Below are 22,609 nucleotides of genomic sequence, written 5' to 3'. Positions count from 1 at the left end.
AACTACTCTGGTGGCAGGCCTGCCTGGAGGTCAGGGGTGTGAGGATTGAGGGGTTCAACCTGGTAAAGAGTGAGTGTCCCCTTAAATCATGGACAAGTGTGTGCTTCCCAAGACAACTCCGCAGAGAAGACGTGGCTACCACCCCGGGGGGAAACCAGGCGCCCAGACAGATGTGGGGTGAGTGGTTCTCCCTCAAACCCGACCGCCACTCATGTTCCACAAGCCTCTGCCAGGCTCTCTGTCCACGCGCCCCACCCCCTCCAGCGGTCTTGGGGTCTTTCAGCACATCCCCCTCAACACTCCAACACAGACACCATCGCTGCGTTCCAGGTTCCGTCCACACGCACCTTCTCTCTGCCCGCTGCTCTGGTTGACCCGCCTCGCCCACTCGCCCTCCTCGAGCTGAACTGACTTCCTCTTCATCAGGGGTCCCCTTGTTTCATTTAAGTTCCCTGAAGTGATATCCTCCATTTTTTTGGTAACCCTCCCTCTGGCCCATGCTTGTCCCATGCTCAACCCACATGGACAGTTAACAAAATACAGGCAGTGCAAGCCAGGCCTACTAGCATACACAAGCCGCTTTTTTCTAGAAAAATCCAGAAAGCAAGCCTGGTCGAGGGCGCCGCCAACCCCGAGGCTGCCGCACTCTCACCCCTATGTGCTGGAAGAGCCAGGACCGCATCACGCTGGTGGCATGCTTCGGCAGGACCCCCCTCTTGTTCTTGGAGGAGCCGTCGTCTTGATGCAAGATGCTCATGTCTTGGTTTAACTGCAGCTGAAGCTTTTAAACAATGGAAAGCTGGTGTTAGAAAGCACAGAAAATTACGACATGTCCAAGTGGCTCACGACTTCTGGTGCAGAAAAGAACCATGGCTCTTGGTGAGCAAGGCCTTGTTGACAGCAGAAGCACACACATCGACCCTAGGCTTTGGCTCCCTCCACCTTGTAACTACCTTCACCACAGTGTCTCGGCTGGGCAGAGGCCCCCGTCTGGCGAGGTGGATGGGATGGATGCTAAGAAGGCCCCTGAGTCGTTCACCTGCAGACAAATGATTCCCATGTCTTGCATTCACCATCTTGCTTCCTCTAGGAATGGATGTGATAACACTCGAGTTCCCAGCCTCAAAGAGATTTCAAGCAACCACTGAGAATGGACAGGGGAGCTGAAAAAACCCTGGCTAGAGGAGGCCATGCCAGCTGAACAGCAGGGAAGGAACAGCAACAACAGTGAAGGCCGAGGAGCCAGCCTCTGCAGGGGCCTCGGCAGCCACTGGGAACCACACTTCTCTCACCCGAGAAAAGCAGGGAACATGCTTTTCCGTAGCTCCATTTTGACAGGAGGGGACATGCACAAGACTCCCTACGTAAGTGTCTCACACAAACCTGGAAAAGACAGTTACAGGCCCCACCAGGCCCCAGCACGCTGCCCAGCCACAGCCTCTCACTCCCGGTGCGCCTACAGAGATGGTGTCACAGTGGTTACCACAGATGGACACTGCCCTGCTGCAGCGCAGGTGCGCTCACCTGGAGCTGCACGTGCACACAGACGGCTTATCAAGTACGGGACCAAAATCAATTCTCGACACTATGTACTTCCCAGGCCAAGAAAGCAGCAAATGGGGGCTCCAACAGATGGCTGTCCTCGGGTGGATGTCAAAGGGAAGTCCCCATGCGAGGCCTGGACAGAGAGCAGCCTGCACATGGGAGACCAAGAGGGCCGAGAGCTCCGGGACGAGACTGGCCCTGACATGGGACACAGGCTGGTGCATGGGGCATCACCGAGAATACTGGACTGGAGGGTTTGGCCATTAATACCAGAGACACTAAGCAAAGGGGTAAACCAAACAGTGACAGGCTCGGGGAGAAGCACACACTCACAGGCCCAAGGCGGGGCCTCAGAGATGCAGAAAACGTGTGCAGGCAAAAGGCAAGGCAGTGACACGCAGGAGGAATCGGTGCTGCCGACTGAGAAGGGGGAACAGAAACAGTATCCTTCTGACTTCAACCCAGCTAAATGCACAAGTGTGTGTGTGCGTGTCCAAAACTCAGAGGGGCCTGGGGGACCGCCAAGGCCAATCACATTTCACCAAAGACTCAGAGAGGACAGGGCCATCCTAAGGTCGCAGCGTGCCGTTGCATTTTACAGCTCTGCCGCTGCTGCCCTTGAAGCTGCCCGTGCTCTGGGGGCTGGTGGGCCACAGGGGGAGAGAGGTGCAGCAGGTAGCAGCAGACCAGCCTTCTTGAAGCAGGGCCCCCAGGGGGCAGCGAGGAGAGGGCAAGGGGGAGCCCTCTCTCAGGTTTCTCCCCGAGGTGTGGGGGGGCATTAAGCAAGTGCCCAGGAACTCTGAACCCTTCTCCGGCTTAGCAGGAGCAACCAGGAACGCTGCAGAGAGCTTTCCAGAATGCACAAGCCACAGCCCAGCCCACAGACTCACAGTGGAGGTGCTGGCCAGCCGGTTGCGGTTCTGTCCACACGCATCTTCTCTCTGCCCACCGCTCTAGTTAACCCCGCCTCGCCCCACTCGCCCTCTATTAGCAGCGAAAATCTGCCTGAGGATCTGGGGGTGGAGGGCAGTGCGGCTCCGTGACCTCAGGTCTCCTGGCTCAGAGCCAAGTACACCACTGGACAACACGGACCGCTCAAGGGGAAGAGTAATGGGTGACTTTTTTCCTGCTTCCTTAGACTTTTCTGAACTTGGTGACTTTTTTACAGTCAGCGAGATGAAGAGTAAAAAAGAAACAGAACATACATTCGGGTTAACTGGAGGTTGCTGCGTGACAGTGAGTCTGAGGTCAGTGCCTTCACGCTGAGGGAACGGCCGCAGCCTGCCCGCACCTCTATGCCCACACCGGTGCAACCCCCACCCCCCATCCTGCCAGAGGGAAGGCACACACACCTGGGAGTTCTGGATCCTGATCGTCCCCGGTGACAATGCCTGTGTCACTACTTGGCCTTGTGGAGTGACAACTGTGACAGGCTGATAAACCGTGCCACCTCAAAAAGGAAGAAGAAAAAAATTACATTTAAGTCTCAACAATTTAAAACCAATCTTCTCACTATATTATGAAATGAATAAAATCTCTAGTTTGATGAACTTTTCTTTATCCTCATCCATTTTTCCCCCATTGTTTTTAGAGAGAGGATGGGACAGAGGAAGAGAGAGAGAAACATCGATAAAGAGAGAAGCATCGATAGGTTGCCTCCCATACACGCCTGGACTGGGGATGGAACGTGAAATCTAGTTATGTGCCCTGACTGGGAATCGAACCTGCAACATTTTGGTTATGCGATGATGCTCCAACCGACTGAGCGACACTGGCCAGGGCTGATGAGCTTTTTACATCGTTTCAAATGATCCATACTTTGCTAGCCAACCTGTCACTGTAAATTACCAAACTCACAGCACAAGCAGTGCCCAGGTGGCACCATGCTGATGGACACCCTTGCAGTCCTCACAGACGGCGCATAGGGCACGGTCAGCTCAGGGCCTGCATTTCCATGCCTCGTGCTCACCTACATTTTCTCCTTGTCCCCATTAGTACATATCAAAGGACTTGGCCAAAGGTGTCACATAACAAATATTTTTATCGTAGTTCTTTTTCTGATCAAGTGTACTTTATTTTCTTTTTTTTTTGTATTTTTAAAAATATTTTATTTATTTATCTTTAGAGGGGTAGGGAAGGAGAGAGGAAGAGAAACATCACTGTATGGTTGCTTCTTGTGCATCCCCTGCTGGGAACTGGCCCCTGCCGGGAACTGGCAACCAGGCATGTGCCCTGACTGGGAGTCGAACCGCGATCGTCTGGTTCGCAGGCCCGAGCTCAGTCCACTGAGCTACACCAGCCAGGGCCAAGTGTACTTTATTTTCTTGTTGAGGCTTCCCTTTGTGCTATGACATGAACTTTTTCAGTGTAAATTTCTCCCCGCCTCATACATTCACGATGGTCTTGTATTTGCAATGTTTGAGGTGCACCAGAGAACTCAAGAATCTGTCCCCCTTTTGTGTTGGCTTTTATTATACAAGTTAAACCAAGACTAAGATACATTTGTACTTGCTTGTCATCCATTAATGACACAATTTAATATCTCCCAGGTGCTGCTAAGAGAACAATTAAAAACCGCTATTTGAAAATTGCAATTGGTTTTTGCTATAAACTTTCAACTCCTATATAAAACCTTTCTTCCTAACATGTTTTTGGTAGGAAAAGACAATATGACAATATGTATGAAGTATTTGTCATTGAGAATTAACAAGAAATAAGCATTCAAAGATGTCTAAATTTTGGGACTCTTATTAGGGAATTGGCACTAATTAAAAGTTATATTTATGTATATCTCCATTCTACTTTGAAGGAGTTTTTCTGCACAACTCAGGGAAAGGTGTCCCTCCATCCATCGCCATACCTGCCACTGTTGCCATGGTTACGTTCCCCTGCTGCAGCGCAGATGCAGGCACCACGATTCCCTGGGGGCTGAGAGTGCCCGTGATGGCGCTTTGAATCTGCTGTAAGTCAGAAACACACAGGGGAGGGCTATCAGGAAACAGAACACCCACGCTGACAAGTTCCAAACAAGTGGCGTAATGGCATCACTGCCAAAGGAGGCAACGACCACAGTCAGCGGGCAAGCTTCCTCTGAGGCAGGCTCTAGGCATCTGGAAACGGGCGACGACAGACTGACCGACTATCAGATGTGATGGTCAACACTAAGATGTTAGTTTCGAATGGCTTCCAAAAGACCATCTTCCACCCACCTCATCGCAGATTAGCCACACCTTACAGTCCTGCGGGTTATGATACCGAGATCACCTGACCTCATCACACACCTTCTCCACTCTACTTGGCTCAGGCTCTTGATTTCCCGAAAAACAAAGCCTCCTTGACAAGATGAGTGTTTCTGAAGAGTATGTCACAGGTTGGGGAGGTTCTGAGTGGAGATGGGGAGCCACCCTGGGCCCACACAGCTCTGCACCCCGCTGATGTCAGCACACACACCCCTGAACCCTGCCTCTCCGGGTGTGCATGCATGTGGAGTCCTGGGCCTGGGCCTGGCCTGCAGCACACTCCACGTAAACATGTGTGAACGCCACATCAGAGAGTCTACTCATCTGACATCAGAGACAAACAGGCGAATTTACTTACTGACTGACAGCAGGCTTGGTGGTTGGTAAGGGAAGGGATCCCCACACCCAGCATCTAGCCTGGGGTCTGGCACACGCAGGCACCCAGACATCTGAGCAGACAAGCAGCACAGTGGCTATCCCCCAGAGGCGGCTACCCTGCAAGCTCGGGCAGCCACACCAAAGTGGGCTACATTAACGTGGTCAGAATAAAGCTAAGCCATCAAATCCATAACCCAAGCTCACACACCGAAAACTTTAAAAAAAAGAGGAACAAAATAAAATCAAAGCAAGCACAAGGTAAGAAACAACAAAGACTGAAGCAGACAACAATGAAATGGAAAAGAGAAAAAGAACAGTGAAAAGAGCCAGTTCTTTGATAAGATGGACACATTGCCAAACCTCTAGTAACACTGACAGAAAAAAGGGAGAAGCAAGTGTCCGCTATCGGAAGCAGGGAGGTCACGACCTGCCGGATGTAGAGAGGAGAAGGAGTACCGCGGACTCGACATGGAAATCTGACATAGCAGACAAAATCCGACTGAAGTAGGTAATTTGGATAGTCCTATAACCATTAAGGAAACTACATTCATAGTTTAAAAACCTCGAAAAAAGAAATCTCCAGTCAGATGGTGTCACTAGAGCATTCTATCAAACATTTAGAGAACAACTACCACGAATTCTAATCCCTCCCAAAAATCAAAAGAGGAGGGAATACTCTCCATCTTGTTTTCTGAAGCTTGCGCTTCCTGATACCAAACCTAGACCAAGACCACTCCAGGAAAGATAGCTACAAACCAGTATCCCTCAATACAGACACAACTATTCTTAACAAAATATTATCAAACAGAATTCAGGAATCCATTTAAAAAGAATTACATGCTATGACCAAGTACAGTTTATTCCAGGAATCCAAGGCATTTTTGGTATTCAAAACCTCAATGTAATCTACCATATTAATAGGCGAAAGAAAAAAATCACATAATCATATCAACCCATGTATTTGACAAAATTCAATGTAATAAAAACTCTCAGAAAAATAGGAATAGAGGGGAACTTCCACAACTTGATAGAGTATGTAGGGGAAAAAACTACCATTAAAATTGAAATTAATAGTGAAAGGGTGAACATTTTCCTCAGAAGACTGGGAATAAGCAAAGGATCCCAGCCCTCACCAATCCTATTCCAGCCAATAAGGCAAGAAAAGAAAATGAAAAGTACACAGATTGCAAAGGAAGAAATAGAACTGTCCTATTTGTATATGATGTGACTAAACAGGCAGGAAATCCTGAGGAATCAATATAAAGGACCTCCTAGAACTAATAAGTGAACTCAGCAAGGCCACAGGATATAAGATAAATATAAAAAAAAAACAACTGTATTTCTATACAATATCACGGACAATGAAGTTTAAAAAATATAATACCATTTATAATTGCTTGAAAAAAATAAAATACTTAGGTGTAATTCTAAAAACACATGTGCAGGACTCATACTGAAAACTGTAAAATACAAGCAAAGGAAACTGTAGGAGAACGAGCAAATGGGGAGGCATGTCGTGCGTGTGCACTGGAAGGGCTGACACAGCCAAGATGCCAATTCTACCCAGGATGCGCACACATTTCACGCAATGCCTATCAAAATCCCAGTAGTATTTTTGGTAGACACAGACAAGATTATTTCAAAATTTATATGAAATGGCAAAGGAACTAGAAATAGCTAAAATTTTTTGAGAAAGGATATTTTGAAAAAGAATAAAGTGGGAGGATTCGGTCTACCCAATTTTGAGACTTAACACACAGTAATGGAGACTGGACGGCACAGACACACAGACCAGGGCGACAGAAGTAACCTGCGAGTGCGCCCAACCGACTGCTGACGGAGGTGCACATCCAATCCAACGGAGGAAGGAACGTTCTTAACACACGGTACTGCAGCATTGGACAAACCCTCACGCTTTATACAAAAGTTAACTCAAAGCCAATCATGGATTTAAATGTAAAATATAAGGACTTTTAGAAAAAAAGTACGAGAAAATCTTTGGGATATAGGGCTAGGCAAAAGTTCTTAGACTTGACACCAAAATTACAACTAATAAAAAGAAAAGATGATAAATAGGAATTATCAATATTAAAAAATATTGAATAGTAAGTACAGAAATAAATCCTCACTTATATGGTCAATTAATCTATGAAAAAGGAAGCAAGCATATTTAGGGTAAAATAGGGTAAAGGCAGTCTCTTTAAAAACTGTTGGAAAAACTGGATACATGCCAAAAAATTTCAGCTGGACCGCTCACTTAGACCCTTTACAAAAACAATCTCGAAATGGACTAAAGATTTAGATGTAAGACTTGAAACCATAAAACTCCTGGAAGAAAACATAGGCAGTGAGCTCCTGGACTGCGACCTTAGCGATAGCTTTGTGGATGTATCTCCTGAAGGGAAAAATAAACAAATGGGACTACATCAAACTAAAGAGATTTTGCAGAGAATGAAAACCTGGCAGTTTTCTTCAACAAAACAAAAAGACAATTCATCAAACAGTAGAAGATATTCACAAATGCTACATCTGATAAGGGGTTAATATCCAAAATATATAAGGAACTCACACAACTTAACACACACACACAAAACCCAACCCGGTTAAAATACAGGCAGAGGACCTGAGTAGACATTTTTCTAGAGAAGACATACAGATGGATAACAGACGTATGAAAAGACGCTCAATATCACTAAGAATCAGGGAACGCATATTAAAACCACAATGACATATCACCTCACGCCTGTCGGATGGTTGTCATCAATAAATCAACAAACAACAAGTGCTGGCAATGCTGTGGAGAAAAGGAACCTCAAGCACTGTTGGTGAGAATGTAAATCGGAGCAGCCACTATGGAAAACAGCGTGGAGACTCTCAAAAAATCAAAGACAAAACCGCCATATGATTCAGCAACTTCACTTCCTGGCATTCAGCCCATGAAAAAACAATGCTGATCAAAAAGATATAGTCTCCCTATGTTCACTGCAGCACTATTTACAATAGCCAAGGCATGGAAGCAACCAAAGCATCCACCAACAGATGAATGGATAAAAAAGGGTGTGGTGGATACATACAATGGAATATTAGTCAGCGATAGAAATAAAGAAATCTTGCCATCGGAGACATGAACGAACCTGGAGGGTACTGTGGCGAGTAGAAACATGACAAGCACATGCATGACCTAAAAGACAAATGAATAAACAACAACAACAAAAACAGAAGCAGACGCACAGATACAGAGAAGAAGCTGATGGTTGCTAAAAGGGAGAGGGGTGGGTGTCTGGGAAATAAAAATTAAAAATAAATAATAGCCCTGACCACCACGGCTCACTAGGTTGGGCATCATTCCACAAAGTGAAGAGCTTCCACGGGTCAGACTCCTAGTCAGGGCTCACGCCTGGGTTGTGAGCCAGGTTCCCTGGTGAGAGGCAGCTGGTCAGTGTTTCTCTCTCACACTGATGTTCTTCTCTCTCCCTTTTTCTCTCTTTGAAAAAAATAAAATCTTTAAAAAATTATTATAAATAAATAAAATAAAATAAAATAAAACCCGGGGGGGGGATGCTTGATCTGCAAAAGACCCTGTTAAGAGTACAGAAAAATAAGCTATAGACTTGGAGAAAATATTTGCAAACTGTATATCCAAAAAGGACTGGTACTGAGACTACCCTAAAAAGTCAACAGTTTAAAAATAATCCAATTAGAAACTGGGCAAAAGATGGGAGAAGACCTTCTGCCGAGGAGGACATACAGATGGGCAGCAAGTACACGGGGAGACGATCACCACCGTCAACCACCAGGGACACGCACATCACACCCGCACAAATATGCACTACAGCCCACCACATGGCTCCAGTACGCAGGTGCCCTGAAGTCACTCCCCCGGTGAAACAATCCAAATACAAAAGGACAAATGATTCCCCTTACAGAAGGTCCCTAGAGGAGTTCCAGTTTGAGAAGATGGGAAGTTCTGAAAGTGGACAGTGGAGACGTCCACACTCCACTGTGCTTAGTACCACCGCACGCACACTTAAACATGGTTAGGAGGGTAAATTGTGTGATATGTGCATATTCCCACAATTTTAAAAATACATTGTGAAAAGAAGAAGAAGTGGATGGAGCTCCAGAACCACGGGACTCGGGGTCCCCCACACAGATCAGAGCCTCACAGCACTCACTGCCGGAGGCCGGAGGGGCTGTCTCTGGGATTTGCAGTTGTCCAAGGCTCATGTCGGGGACCTGGAAAACCTCTGAGCAGGAGAGCCGCTGGACAGCCTCACAATGCTGAAAGAACTGGTGGTCTCGGGCCCGACACAGTTCATCTTCAAAGATGTGACAGCAAGCAGGAAGTAGGGCAGGACCCCAACATAAATACCTGGGACTGGACAGGGGAGTACGGGCTTCCAGGTTCTCCACTCAGGAGAGTTTCACTGTTCATTTTCGTTTTTAGACAAGCAATATATCGACTGCAGAAATCTTTGCAGAGTTCATTAACCTTTTCCAGCTCAAGAAGATGAATACGCAAAACCTGGATTGCTTTTACCATCTAGAAGCAGAGAAAATGAAGACTTTCAGACAAGAAAAGGTAGCATGATGTTAAGTTATAATTACCACCACATAACACGTCACTCTGGGTTACTGGCCTGAACCCTGCATGGACATTGCCATCTGTACTGCCAGTCACAGAGGTGGAACAACATTAGATACTGTGCAGAATGACAAATCGTTCCAGCACCGCTGACCTGAGGTTTGGCATTTCAGCTCCCTCTGATGTGCACAATGCCAGTGCTGACCTCAGTGAGCATGGCAGCAGGACCAGCCAGGCCTCAGCCAGCTTCACCCCTGCCCCCAACCCCCCAGGCAAGATACCAACTCCCTGTCGTTCCCGTTTCTCCATCCGTGAAGGAGGATGGATCCAGACACCCTCATAGGTGGTTCTTGATAAAATTTCTGGATCATGCTTTTGGTGTCAAGTCTAAGTACTGTTTGCCTATCCCTAGATTAGCCCTAGACCCTAAAAATGTTCTCTTATGATTTTTCTAAGTTTCATGATTTTATATTAATTGACTAAGTTTTGAGGGCAGTGTGTCCCACAGCAGTAGATAATTATAACACTGATAATAAAACCATTACCACAAGCAGCACCTGCCTGTGTATTCACACCCCAAAGCTCAGCTGCTTTGGCCACGACCTTGGCGTAGTGAGGTCTAGTACTTGTGGAATGAACCAGTCAGTCCATCAATAATGAGGAATACCGAGCACCAAGCCCTCTAGGCCCCATGCTCTCATACCATCAGGAGACCCTTGACATCCCCGCATGCCTGGGACCACTGGGGCCACTCCTGCTCCCCACGCACTGGTGGCTGGCTGTGTGACAGAAATTCGGAGGCAGAGAGAGCTTCTGGCCCTAAGCCCAAAAGGGCAGGCACTGTCAGCCCCATTTCCAACATGAGGAGACAGGCTCAAAGTCAAACAACTCACCCATAAAATCTATTGGGTTATAAGGGTTAAATGTGGAACAAGAAACTTAAAAAACAACAAGAATTAAGACCCTTTTCTGCTGACCCGGGCCCAACGAAGGCTGTGGTCTGGGAGTTGGCAGGCTGTGACGGGAGTCCCGTGAGGCCCGGACACCGCTGACAAAGCCCCGCAGTACCGACTGGCACTGCTCCCCATGGGTGCAGCAGTGACGTTCCCTCCAAAGAACTCTCTGTTTTCCTTCAAGAAGCAAGTTTTCCCTGCGTTTCAGAGCACTGGACCTGGGAGGGGGCAGGGATGTGAGACAGTCTGGCTCTAGACAGAAGAAAAGCCATGGGAGCTAAGCACCTCCCTGCTCTGTGCTGGTGGGCCTCCCCAATTCTCCGTGAATGCCGACACCCACCACAAACCAGTGTAAGCCTCAAGACAGAGCTGTCTCGCAGAGTGAAGTCACATGGCCACGATCAAGGGAAAGCCAAGGAATGATGTAGGGCACAGACACATGGCCTGAGAAGCAGGCAGGTGAGCACGCCAACCCCAGCGAACCTGTCCGAACGCTCAGGGGAGGCCTGGACCCTCCGGTCCATCGGGGATGCAGGCTGACTCCAGCTTAATCGCCGAGGGAGGCAGCAGCTGGAGGAGGCCAGAGACGTTCAAGCCTCACACTCACACAAACAAGCTGTCTCATGAGGTGCAGCATTCTCCCCTTTAGCAGAGCTACACAAGGTCCAAAGTTGTAACCTGAAGTTTAAAATGTATTGACCAGATTTTAAACTTGGAAGAAATAAAATATTTATTTTACTCACTAAATTGTCGGTTTCTGGGTCTTCGCAAAAGAAGGGTTTTCCTTCCTTCTCTTGCTTCCTTACAAAATTTTCAATGTCCACATCAAAACTGGCAGAAGTTGTGCCTTCTGAGCCTTGTGTGGATTGCTCACATTTTTCAAACAACAAAGCTAATAATGGAAACAGTGGATGCCTGGGGAAAGAAGAAAAAAATATGGATGCTCTACATTTGCATGTTTCATTATGTATGGATGGGTGGAGGCATTACTGGACCTACTGGCTGCATGGACATAAAACTCAGAGCATGTCATTCATCCACCCAAAGAGTATGATCCAATAATTTTTAGTACACTCACAGAGCTGTGCAACTGTCACCAATCAATTTAGAACATTTTCGTCATCCCTAAAAAAAACCGTGTAGCCATTAGCAGCCACTCTCCATTTTACCCATCACTATCTGCTTTTGGTCTCTATAGATCTGCCAATTCTAAACCCTTCACATAACACGTGACCTTTTGTGTCTGGCATCTTTCACTGAGCACAATGTTTTCGAGGCTCACTGATGCTCTAACAGGTATCAGTACCTTGTTCCTATTTATGGCCAAATAATATTCCACTGTAATGGATGTACCAATTTTACAGGTTTTTTAAAAAATTTTTTAAAGATTTTATTTATTTATCTTGAGAGGGGAAGGAGCGAGGGAGAGAAGTATTAATGTGTGGTTGCCTCTCATGTGTCCCCCACTGGGAACCGGCCTGCAACCCAGGCATGTGCCCTGACTGGGAATCGAACCACGATCCTCTGGTTCGCAGGCCTGTGCTCAATCCACTGAGCTACACCAGCCAGGGCCAATTTTACAGTCTTAAAATTGACATCTGGTTCTATGGTCCATTTTGAGTAAATTTTTATGCAAGATGTAAGAGTAGGTGAAGGATCTTTTTTCTGCATATAGAGGTCAAATTGTTCTAATACCATTTGCTGGAAAGCCTGCTTTTTCCCTTCTGAGGTGTTTTTGTACCTTTGCTAAAGATCGACGGAATTGTATTTGTGTACATTTATCTCTAGACTATCTGTGGCATTAATCCATGTGTCTACTCCCTCACAAATGTCACAATATCTTAATGACTATAAAGTGACAGCAAATCTTATGATCAAATAGACTGACTCCGCCTTTATTCTTTTTCACAATTGTTTCATTTGATCCAGTTCTGACTTCCATATAAAATTTAGAATTAACTTGTCTATACAGAAATATCCTGCTAAAACTTAATGGGAATTGCATTAAGTCTACAGACTGATTTTAGGAAAATCGACGTCTTTATTAGGTTGAGCCTTCCAACCCGTGGACATGGTGCGTCCTGCCATTTATCAGGTTGCCTTTGATTGCTCGCATCACCATTTTACAGGCATAAATTCGCACCTAAGATTTGTGGAGCCTTTGTAAATGTACTGTCTTTTTAATCTTTGTTTCTGATCGTACATCACTGGTATAAGTAGAACTAGGATTGGTTTCTGTGTGTTGCACGTAACCTGTGACCTTATTAAACTCCTTATATACCTGAAGGTGTTCTGGTAGATGCTCGGATTTCTCTGCAGACAGCCACGTTGCCTGTGCACTGAGCCCGTTTTGCTTCTTCCTTTCTAATCTTTTTCCCGCCTCACTGCACTGGCTAGGACACCCACTACAGTGCTGAGCAGGAGGGGCAAGTGGGCAGCTCCGCCTCAGCCCTAGTCCGGGGGGGAAGCAGTCTGTCTCTCGCCATTGAGTCTGATGTGAGCTGCATGCTCTTGTAGTTTCCCTTCATTGGTTTCAAAGCTCTCTTTTGCTGACAGTTTTTAATGATAACTAGCAGTTGCTTTTGTCAAACGCTTTTCCACATCACTTGATGCGACTGCACTGTGGATCTCACTGGTTAATGTTTCAACAGCGAACTAACTAGTCTTGTGATAAACTCCACTTGGGTACTATTTATCATTCTAATATTATTCTATTACTTTTTGTTGCTGGATTCAATTTGTTAATATTTTATTGATGATTTTTATGTCCCAATTTATAAGGGATACTTGTCTGTACTTTTTTTTTCTATTGCTTTGGTACCAGAGTGATGCTCAATTTGTAAACTACGAACCATTCCTTCCTTCGTCTTCTATTTTCTAGACAAGACTGTGTAGACTTGTTGCTTTTTTTCTTTATAATTCTGGTAGAATTGTCTGGTAAAATCATCTGGGCCTGAAAATTGTGTTTTGCAAGGCAAACTAAGATGAAGAATAACATCTAAATCTGAAAATATCTTCATGCCAGTAGCTATCACATCACACCTCCTTCTGCCTAGCCCACAGCTCCACCGTCCCCTCTGCAAAGTCTCCTCCTCTCATGACCCCTCACAGCCCATGCGCTTCCCGACTCTCCACTACCTATAAATGGCCTGCTTGTCTGCATCCATCGGTGTCTGGGACCCCACAGGGGGAGGGCTCACTCCTTCCACATCAGGTTCAGAGCAGTTGGGGTCTTGCTCCGTTTTCAACTCTGTTACTACTTGCATCTGTGAAAGCAGGAAAATTTTTGTTACTAAACTGTGAAAGGATAATTTTTGTTACTAAATGGGAAACAAACTACTACTAAATGTTCTATTCTCAAGCAGGAATGCAACGGGCAAGGGGGAATGGCAAACTGCCAGCTATGTGACTGGCAACAATATAAACAAATGCTACCCACAAACTCCTCTTTTATTTAATGTTTATAAAGTGGTTAAAGATCAAATATCCACAAAGAGAATATCTGTGAAATGCTTATGATTTTCAAAGTCATAACCAGCACTCGTCACTGACGGAAACCGGTCCATACGCGGTCTTGCTCTGTCCTGCCTGCAGCCTCACGCTGAAAACATCACAGGACGAGGAGAGTGAACAAATGGTTGGAGCTCTTCTTACCTGGTCCCGGAAACGACTCACACCCAGCACTCTACACCTTCCGTGACAGGGCCGAAATTCCCCCCTATCTACCCTCAGATGTCAGTAATGCATAAACTGTAAATTTTTTTTAAAAGTCACTCACTGTATCTAGAAAATGAAAACCAGCTCGCTGTGTTTAAAACAACAGCATTAAGTATAATGGAACAGGAAGTCTTCAAAATAGTATCATTTAAATTGCTTTAAACTAGCTGTGTTGTTGATAAGTTAGGTAAAAAATATTTAAATCCTTAAACGTAAAGAATTCAGTTTACAAAAAGAACTGCCGTAGTAAACGAGCAATCATCCACCAGCAGGTCACCTCCCATTCGTGCCCAATCCCAGCGGCCAGGCCTCAGGGAGGCAGCCTGTTGGGAGAGCTGAGGCTGGGGACTGATCCCCAGGAAATGAGAGAGCCCAGTCACCCCACCTTGACACCCCGGGGCTGCAGCCGAGGGATCCGCGGGATCCGCAGACCCAGGCTCTGCCCCAGTCTGACGATGGCAAGCTCTGTTCTGCAACCTTTAAATGATACAGTGTACTTGGGAAATTGTCTCTCTCTCTTAAAAAAAAAACCAAAACACTAAAATAACTCAAGCCCACTCAAACAAAGTCTTTCTGCAGGGAAATCTGACAGTACTATAAAAAGTCTTACGGTACGTATTTCAAGGTTTCTTTTTTAGTGACTGTGAAAAAGGGGCATCTAAATGGTCAACTTCAGAAGAGCGGCCACCTAAATCCGGTACGTCTGAATGTACTCTACTCTACTAGTAAGTCATTATCTAAAATTACGTTCTCGCCCTGGCTGGTGTAGCTCAGTGGATTGAGCGCGGGCCTGCGAACCAGAGGATCGTGGTTCGATTCCCAGTCAGGGCACATGCCTGGGTTGCAGGCCAGTCCCCAGCAGGGGACTCATGAGAGGCAACCATACATTGATACTTCTCTCCCTCGCTCCTTCCCTTCCTCTCTAAAGATAAATAAATAAAACATTTTTAAAAAATAAATAAATTTAAAATTACGTTCTCCAGGAGTTTCCCATGCTGTGAGGAAGTGCTTAGCTACAAAACCAGGTGGTGGACCCGCCCCCACCCACCACTCCTGCCGTGCCCAGCAGTGTACTGGATGCTCAGCCGCATCAGGGCACAGGCAGTGAGGACGGCAGACAGGAACAAGCACAGAAGACCATCACGTCACAGAATGTCAGGAGGTGATCACTGCTAGGACGGAAAAAAAGACTGGAGGGAGCTGCAGCAGTGACTATGGCAGGCAGGGGAGTGGTGGCAGAAAGGCAAAGACTTAGGCAAAGAGCTGCAGGGCAGGAAGGAGCTGGCCAAGCTGCTGCCCATGGGAAGAGGAGCAAAGCGAGGGCCCAGGGCCACAGGGCAGAGCGGTGCCAGGAGTGGGACGGGCTGGTGGGTGAGCTGCGGTGGGGTAAGTGCAGTGCACTAGAGGGGCTGTGGGGCGGGCCTGGAATTGGAGGGACCAGGCAACATGGGGGGCTGTCAGGGGAGGCCTTGGCAAGGGGAGAGGAGGAGTCATTATCACATCTGTGTGGGTAGAACAAGGTCACTTGGAATAACCAAAGGACTTGCAGGTGAGAGAGCAGGCTGGAACAGAATTCTCTACCTCAATTCCTATAAGAAGCAAAAAACACTTACATTTTTTTCAAAGCCTACGAAGACAAAATCTCTGTAAGAGCAAGCAAACCAGAAACAGTGTACAACTGGCCACCCAGGAAAGACACAAGAGCCTCCAAGGGTCAGGGCTCCAAGGGGCACGAGGTCCCGACTGCCCACCTAGAGCCCGCCTGAGCCTCCCCAGTAGGGGCTGTGGCCTCCTGCGGGTGTGTCAACCCTACTGCTGTCCCCGCCCACCACAATCCCCAAGGAGGGGGAGAGGGGAGCTGTTGGCACGGCCATTCCGTTCCTGCCTTCTGACTGTGGGGATGGTGGGGAGCAAAGGCAGGGCTGAATGTCTTAAACGAAAACCAGCTCCCAGACTCCAAGAAAGAGGGGGAATGCCCCCACGGGAAGCACCCAGGACTTTCCCATGACCGCAGGAATCCCAAGGGAGGCTGCACAGGCCTCAGTGAGCCCCTCCTCCCCAATTCCTTCAGGTCACAGAACACAAAACGGCTGGGTGGCTTCAGGGAAAATGTGGTCCTACAGAAGGAGAGCTATTGAGAAAGCCGCCCGTGCCCTGGTTGGGTAGCTCAATTGGTTAGAGCATCATCCCGATAAGTCAGGGTGATGGGCTCAACCCTGCTCAGGGCACAGACCAGACTCAACCGATGAGTGTATGAATAAGTGAAACAAATCGATCTCTCTCTCTCTCTCCACTCACACATCAGGGCAGTGCTCCTGCTGCTCACACCGGGGAATATGAAACCACGCAGTTCCCACTCAGATTAGCAACCATCAGCATGGGAACCTGTGGTTATCAACAACACCCAGCTTTTCTTTCTTTCTTTTTTAAAAAGGTTTTATGTATTTTTAGAAAGAGAGGAATGGTGAGAGAAGAAGAAGGAGAAAAACATTGATGTGATAGAGAAACATCAATTGTTGCCTTCAGCAAGCGCCCTGACCAGGAATGGGTCACGGAGTCCAAAACCCAGGCATGTGCCCTGACTGGGAATCAAACCTGCAACCTTTCATTTCGTGAGATGACACCCAACCTGCTGAGCCACACCGGTCAGGGAACACCCAGCTCTTCTTTAAAAGCAACCATACTGCCCTGATTTGTGTAGCTCAGTAAACTGAGCATGGGCCTGCGAACCAGAGGATTGTGGTTCGATTCCCAGTTAGGGTACATGCCTGGGTTGCAGGCTAGTTCTCAGCAGGGGATGCAAGAGAGGCAACCATACAGTGTTATTTCCCTCTCTCCTTCCCTTCCCCACTAAAGATAAATAAAATTAAAAAAAATAATAAAAGCAACCATACTTGCTAACACTGATATTAAAATGGAAAATTTCCACAACAGTATGATTTAAGGGAGTCAAAACTACTAGCAGTTCTGGTATCCCTTAGGAAATAATCTGAACAACATAAAATAAATGCACAATACACTAAAGCTGAACTTGCAACCTCAGGGAAATTAAACTATTAATATACAAAGCACTGCTCGTGTTTTAGTACCAGGTCAACTGACTATAATTAAAACACAGATAACCAAGCTCTCACTTGTTGCCCATCTTGATAGCTGTCTATGCTTAATGTCTGTGTAGCCATCATGGTTAACGAGTTTATTACGAAACATCAAATCATCTCGAGTCACAAGCAAATGGTGCCTGGAAAACACAAGCAGAAAAGCATCAGTTAATAACCGCAGTGCACCTGCTGTCCCTCCTGCACAGCATCCACACAGTTTTTAAATTTTACTTATTTTTAGAGAGAGGGGAAGGGAGGGAGAAAACGAGGGAGAGAAACATGCATGTGGGAGAGATACATCGATCGGTTGCCTCTTGCATGCCCCCAACTGGGCCGCCTGCAACACAGGCATGTGCCCTGACTAGGAATTGAACTGGTGACTTTTGGTTCACAGGCTGGCAGCCAATCCACTGAGCCACACCAGCCAGGACTAATTTTTTAAATACCTATTTTTACATGGAGAAAAAATCACATCTTTAACTCAATGCTATGAGTCAAATCCTATTCCGCATCACCCATGTACGTGGCAATCATGTGCTCCTTGCTCCTGCACGGGCCTGACTTGCTATCATATTTTTCAGCCATTTGGATTTGTTCCTTCACTCTACATGTGTCTACCCGTGCTCTTTGAGAAGGTACAGGCACTGAGACCACAAGCACCTGACTCAGAGACTGCTGGGACAGGGAGGCTGGAGCACAGACAGGAGTGACAAAGGTGTGCTCAGGGAGGCTGAGCAACGTCTGCATGTGACACAGGGAAGGGAACCGTGGCTTGTTTCCCTGTCAAAACACATAGGTAAATGTTGGGAGGTGCTGAGAGGAGGACAACCAGGTGGGGACACAAAATGACTCTGGGCAGGGCCACTAACATTGAGTGCCTGGGAGAAACATGGGACAGGGAAGGAGGCAGCTGCCTGTGACACCTGGAGGCAGGGGGACCAGCAGCACCCACAGGAACAGATGATGTAGCTGAGCAGAGTGCTGAAGGGGGAACTAAAGGGAAGGGAGCAGGAGACATAGGACCAGTTCACACAGACTCTCATGGGCCACAGTGAAGACGCAGGCGTTCCTGGGAAGGTCTGAGCAGAAGAGTGACTTCACATATCTTAGGAGGGTTCTTCTGACTTCTGTGTGTGTGACTGGGGAATGCACAGAGAATAGGGGTGTAGACAAGGGGGGCGCAAGCACAGGGTTTGCAGGTGGCCTGGGGTTGGGTGTAGGCTCAGGGAAGGGCCCAGCATTCCCACCTGAGTAACTGGCAGAGGCGAGCCACATGTCCTGGTGAGGACGGGACGGTGAGGAGCAGGTCCTGTGGCCTGAAAGAGAAAGCAAGAGTCAGGACATTCCAGGTGTGAGAGGCTTCCCAGAAATAAAGGGAAATTCTGAACAAATGAGTCTGGGCCAGAAATATGAAGTCAGTGATCATCAGAGCGTGGTTAGTGTGCACAGAGGGGGTTGAACTGCATCACGTAAGACATGGCCAAGTTCTAACCCCCTGTGCCTGTGAATGGGACATGATCTGGAAGAGGAGCTTCACAGATGTAGTTACTAAGGATCTCGAGATGAGACCATCTTGGATCGAGGGGAGGGCCTAGGTCATGGGATGCACATGTCTTTAAGAGGGGGGGGGATCTGAGACACACTGAGGGGACCGCTGCATGAATCGGAGGCAGAGATTGGAGTAATGCTGCTATGAGCCAAGAGCACCTGGCCACCAGGTGGTAGAAGGCCCGCACCTTCAGAGGGAGCATGGCCCAGATGACCTCTTGATTTTGGGTTCTAGCTGCCAGGACCCTGAGAAAATCCATTCCTGTTGTTTCCATTCACCCAGTTAGTAGAACTTGGTTAGGCAACCCCAGGACCCTAAGGCAGTAATCAAGCCACCAAACTGCAGGGAAGAAAGAGGAGGGGGACCACATAAGAAGGCTGAGGGATCTGGTACAGAATGAGGAGTAGCAGCCAGCAAGACAAGAGCAGAATGGAGTGATGCCACTCACGCCAGTGGAGGAGGACCAAGGAGCAGGGTCAGCCACGTTACTGCAGCTGAGGGCGAAGGAAAAGAGCGGCTGAGCACGCCCCCTGTGGAGGGGAGAGGAGAGAACCTGGTGCAAGATGCAGATGTGAGCCAGGACCATCTCCATCTCTGCGCCCTTCCTTGCTGTGGCCTTGACCCATCTCACCATCTTTAGTGAGCACATCAAAGCCCTCCAGTTAATGACCATCTATGGTCTCTAAACGTAACCGTAAATCCTTTTGTTGGTGATGCCAGGATGACAACTGAGATGTATATCAAACTGGTGACAGTATCGACCATCAGGAGGGATGGCCCCGGTGCCATGGCACCCTTTGTCCCTTTGTCCTGTCAACCGTGAGCACCTCAGTTACAGTATAAACAGCACAGTAACAGGAATGCTGGGGAGTGGGGGCAGAGAGTTTACACAAAATGCTGGGTCCCCTGTCTTTGGTCCAGCCCTGCCCAGTCTCCCCATAAGTAAATTACCCTATAATAAATTCCACTACATCCCGTGGAGTTGGCTGCTCTGTCTCTCAGTCTGAAGACACCTTTTCGTTGAAGTGGCAGTGACACTTCTGCCCCACGTGGGACAGCAGGACTTGGAAACCCCACTGCCAGGGAGAGGCCCATGTGTAGTCATCAGGACGTTGCCCTCTCTGCCCTCTGAGACTCCCAATGTTGAGAGACACGCTTCCTCTCCCATAGCTGCAAACCTGAAACTGAGTCTGCCTTCACCAAAACCTGGCCCTCCTCCCAGTGCCCCAATCTGCCCCTGTGTCCCCAGGCAGTGACCCCAGAGTGGCCTGATCTGTCCCGCACCATGGTCCACACCTTGATCAGGGCAGGAGCTCTTGTGGCCTCTATTCTTTCTCACCCTCCTTCCCCATTCTCCTTTCCAAAGTGCAAATCTGGTCCAAACCACACTTGCAGATCAAGTCCCAGGGCCGACCTTTGCCCGCCCCTGCCCTTCCATGGCACGCCCCCAACCCTGGACAGCCCCTCCCCCGCTCTAGGTGTGGACACAGTTAAAGGATGGCCATCTGTAGTTCCTGCAGCAGGCCGACTTCTTGCCCAGCCTGGGAGCTCTGTGCACGCCGGCCTTCTCCGAGCACGGCCAGCTGGTGCGCGCGCATCATCATCCACGCCACCCTCCCCAAGTCTTCCCTGTGCCTCACCCCCACCCACCAGTTGGAAACAAGAGTCGTCGGTACGAATTCATGGTTTTTAATATTCACAAGTATGGAGAAATACATGTAGATCAGTGTATCTCACATATATACATACAAACATACATGCATGTACATATACACACACATACAAACACATACTTTCCCTGCTATGTCCACTGCGAGGGCCTAGAAGCAGTGACACCCAGCAGCAGTCAGCACTTAGCACCTATTTGTTGGCTGACAAATATCATTCTCAATGAAAAGAATCAGGACTCCTCAGAGAAATGGCTGATTTGATTCTAGGGCTGGGTCAGGTCAAGTACAAGATGCGCCTGAAACTGGTGCTCAAAAAATTATGAGGATCGCCAAGAGGACAGATGAGCCAGCTTGTAGGCACTCTCACCGGCTGAGTCTGGGACAGTCTGAGCAACAAGATATGAATGGGAACTGGGAGTCAAGTAAAAACCCTCCAGTCCATGCTGACAGCAATACGCGAATGAGCAAACACGCGGGGTAGGTACGGGGCTCTAAACCCCAGTGGGGTTCCAACAACATGCACAGGGTGGAACTCGATCATCACCATTTGGCGACTGGCACAGTAATCATTGCTTCTGGCAAGAAGTGTCGCGGTGGCCACACCCGCCGGTGAAAGCATGGTGTGAACCTGGAAACGCGCATGGTCCCGGAAGACCCGCCACGAGGTACTGTCAATTACAAGGGAAAATAGTAACTTCACAGTGGAGACCTGGCAGAAAACACATCAACAGACAGGTGAAAAGTCACACTGACAGCAATGAAACAAGTGAACATGATGGGCCTCCCAAAAGGGACACAGAACAGAACTTCTTGCCTGGCTGGTGTGGCTCAGTGGATTGAGCATGGGCTACAAACCAAAGGGTCACCAGTTTGATTCCAGTCAGGGCACATGCCTGGGTTTCAGGCCAGGTCCCCAGTAGGGGGTATGTGAGAGGCAGCCACACATTGATGTTTCTCTCCCTCTTTCTCTTCCTCTCTCTCTAAAAATAAATAAAATCTTAAAGAAAAAAAAAGAAAAAGAACAGAACTTCTGGGCAGACCTGCCCAGTCCTGAGGAGGTGCCCACAAATCAAAACAAAAAGGTGAGGGAACTGTTCTGAGCTAAAAGAGACCGAAAAAACAGCCACCAAATGAAGCCTGTGATCCTGGTTTAAAAAACAACAGCTGTGAAAGAAAGCGTAGGAAACTCTGGGGAGATGGTATATAAAGTTGACATGAGAGACTGAGCGTGGAGATGGTGGGGTAATGCTGTATGCTCATGGAAACATCTTTGTTTTGAGGAGCAAGGGCTGAGATATTTAGGGGTACGGTCGTGGTACCCACCGTTTATAAAAGTCTGTAAGGGCACACACACAAATTGTGACTGACGTCAGCACCTGCTGAATGGAAATGCAGGGATGGCTGTTCCACTTTTTTAACTTTGTGTGTTTCAAAATTTTGAAATCAGAGTTTTATTTCAAAAACATGTAGATTAGCAGTCTTTCTTTCTATCAAAACTGGTTAAAACTTCAATATCTGATATAAACTGATACAACTATTCTAAAGGAAAAACTTGAAATTTGTGTCAAAAGCTTTGAAAATATGTGCTTTCTCTACAATAAAACACCATGTGAGGATTTCTTTAAAGGCAATTTTATATGACTAATGTATTTACATTGTTTGGTAAACATAGGGGCAGAGTACCAAGGTGGCCAATATTCCTACAGGGACCCCAAAGAAGCCAGACAGGAGTTATCAGCAGATGGCGCCATCTGCTCAGGACTGGCCACCACTCAGAAGAACCATTTGCAAATTCATCACACTCATAGTTTGTAGAGCTTTCCAAATCCCACTCGAGCAGAATGACACACATTTTGGTGGTGACATCACCTG

At 47.5% G+C, this 22,609-nt stretch overlaps 1 protein-coding gene across 2 annotated transcripts in view; it reads right to left on the bottom strand.

The window, feature by feature from the left end:
- Positions 1–22,609, bottom strand: part of PKNOX1 (PBX/knotted 1 homeobox 1) — a 54,021-nt gene that overhangs the window by 13,835 nt on the left and 17,577 nt on the right. The window contains exons 1-8 of one of the 2 annotated variants that reach the window (XM_037043046.1): positions 18,766–18,834; positions 17,552–17,658; positions 13,839–13,966; positions 11,444–11,615; positions 9,535–9,705; positions 4,406–4,505; positions 2,898–2,995; positions 653–781 (exon numbers count right to left, since the gene is read on the bottom strand). In XM_037043046.1, coding sequence (XP_036898941.1) covers positions 653–781; positions 2,898–2,995; positions 4,406–4,505; positions 9,535–9,705; positions 11,444–11,615; positions 13,839–13,966; positions 17,552–17,602 — 849 coding nt within the window. In that variant the 5' untranslated portion in view covers positions 17,603–17,658; positions 18,766–18,834. Of the gene's footprint in view, positions 1–652; positions 782–2,897; positions 2,996–4,405; positions 4,506–9,534; positions 9,706–11,443; positions 11,616–13,838; positions 13,967–17,551; positions 17,659–18,765; positions 18,835–22,609 lie in introns of those variants that run through there. The other variant, XM_037043045.1, reaches the window with a different exon arrangement.

Source organism: Sturnira hondurensis, unplaced genomic scaffold (assembly GCF_014824575.4).
Source record: "Sturnira hondurensis isolate 20B ecotype Veracruz unplaced genomic scaffold, ASM1482457v3 Scaffold0003874, whole genome shotgun sequence".
Classification (NCBI taxonomy): Eukaryota; Metazoa; Chordata; class Mammalia; order Chiroptera; family Phyllostomidae; genus Sturnira; species Sturnira hondurensis.
The sequence above is the reverse complement of the archived record's forward strand: the minus strand, read 5'-3'. Positions and strand labels throughout refer to the sequence as shown.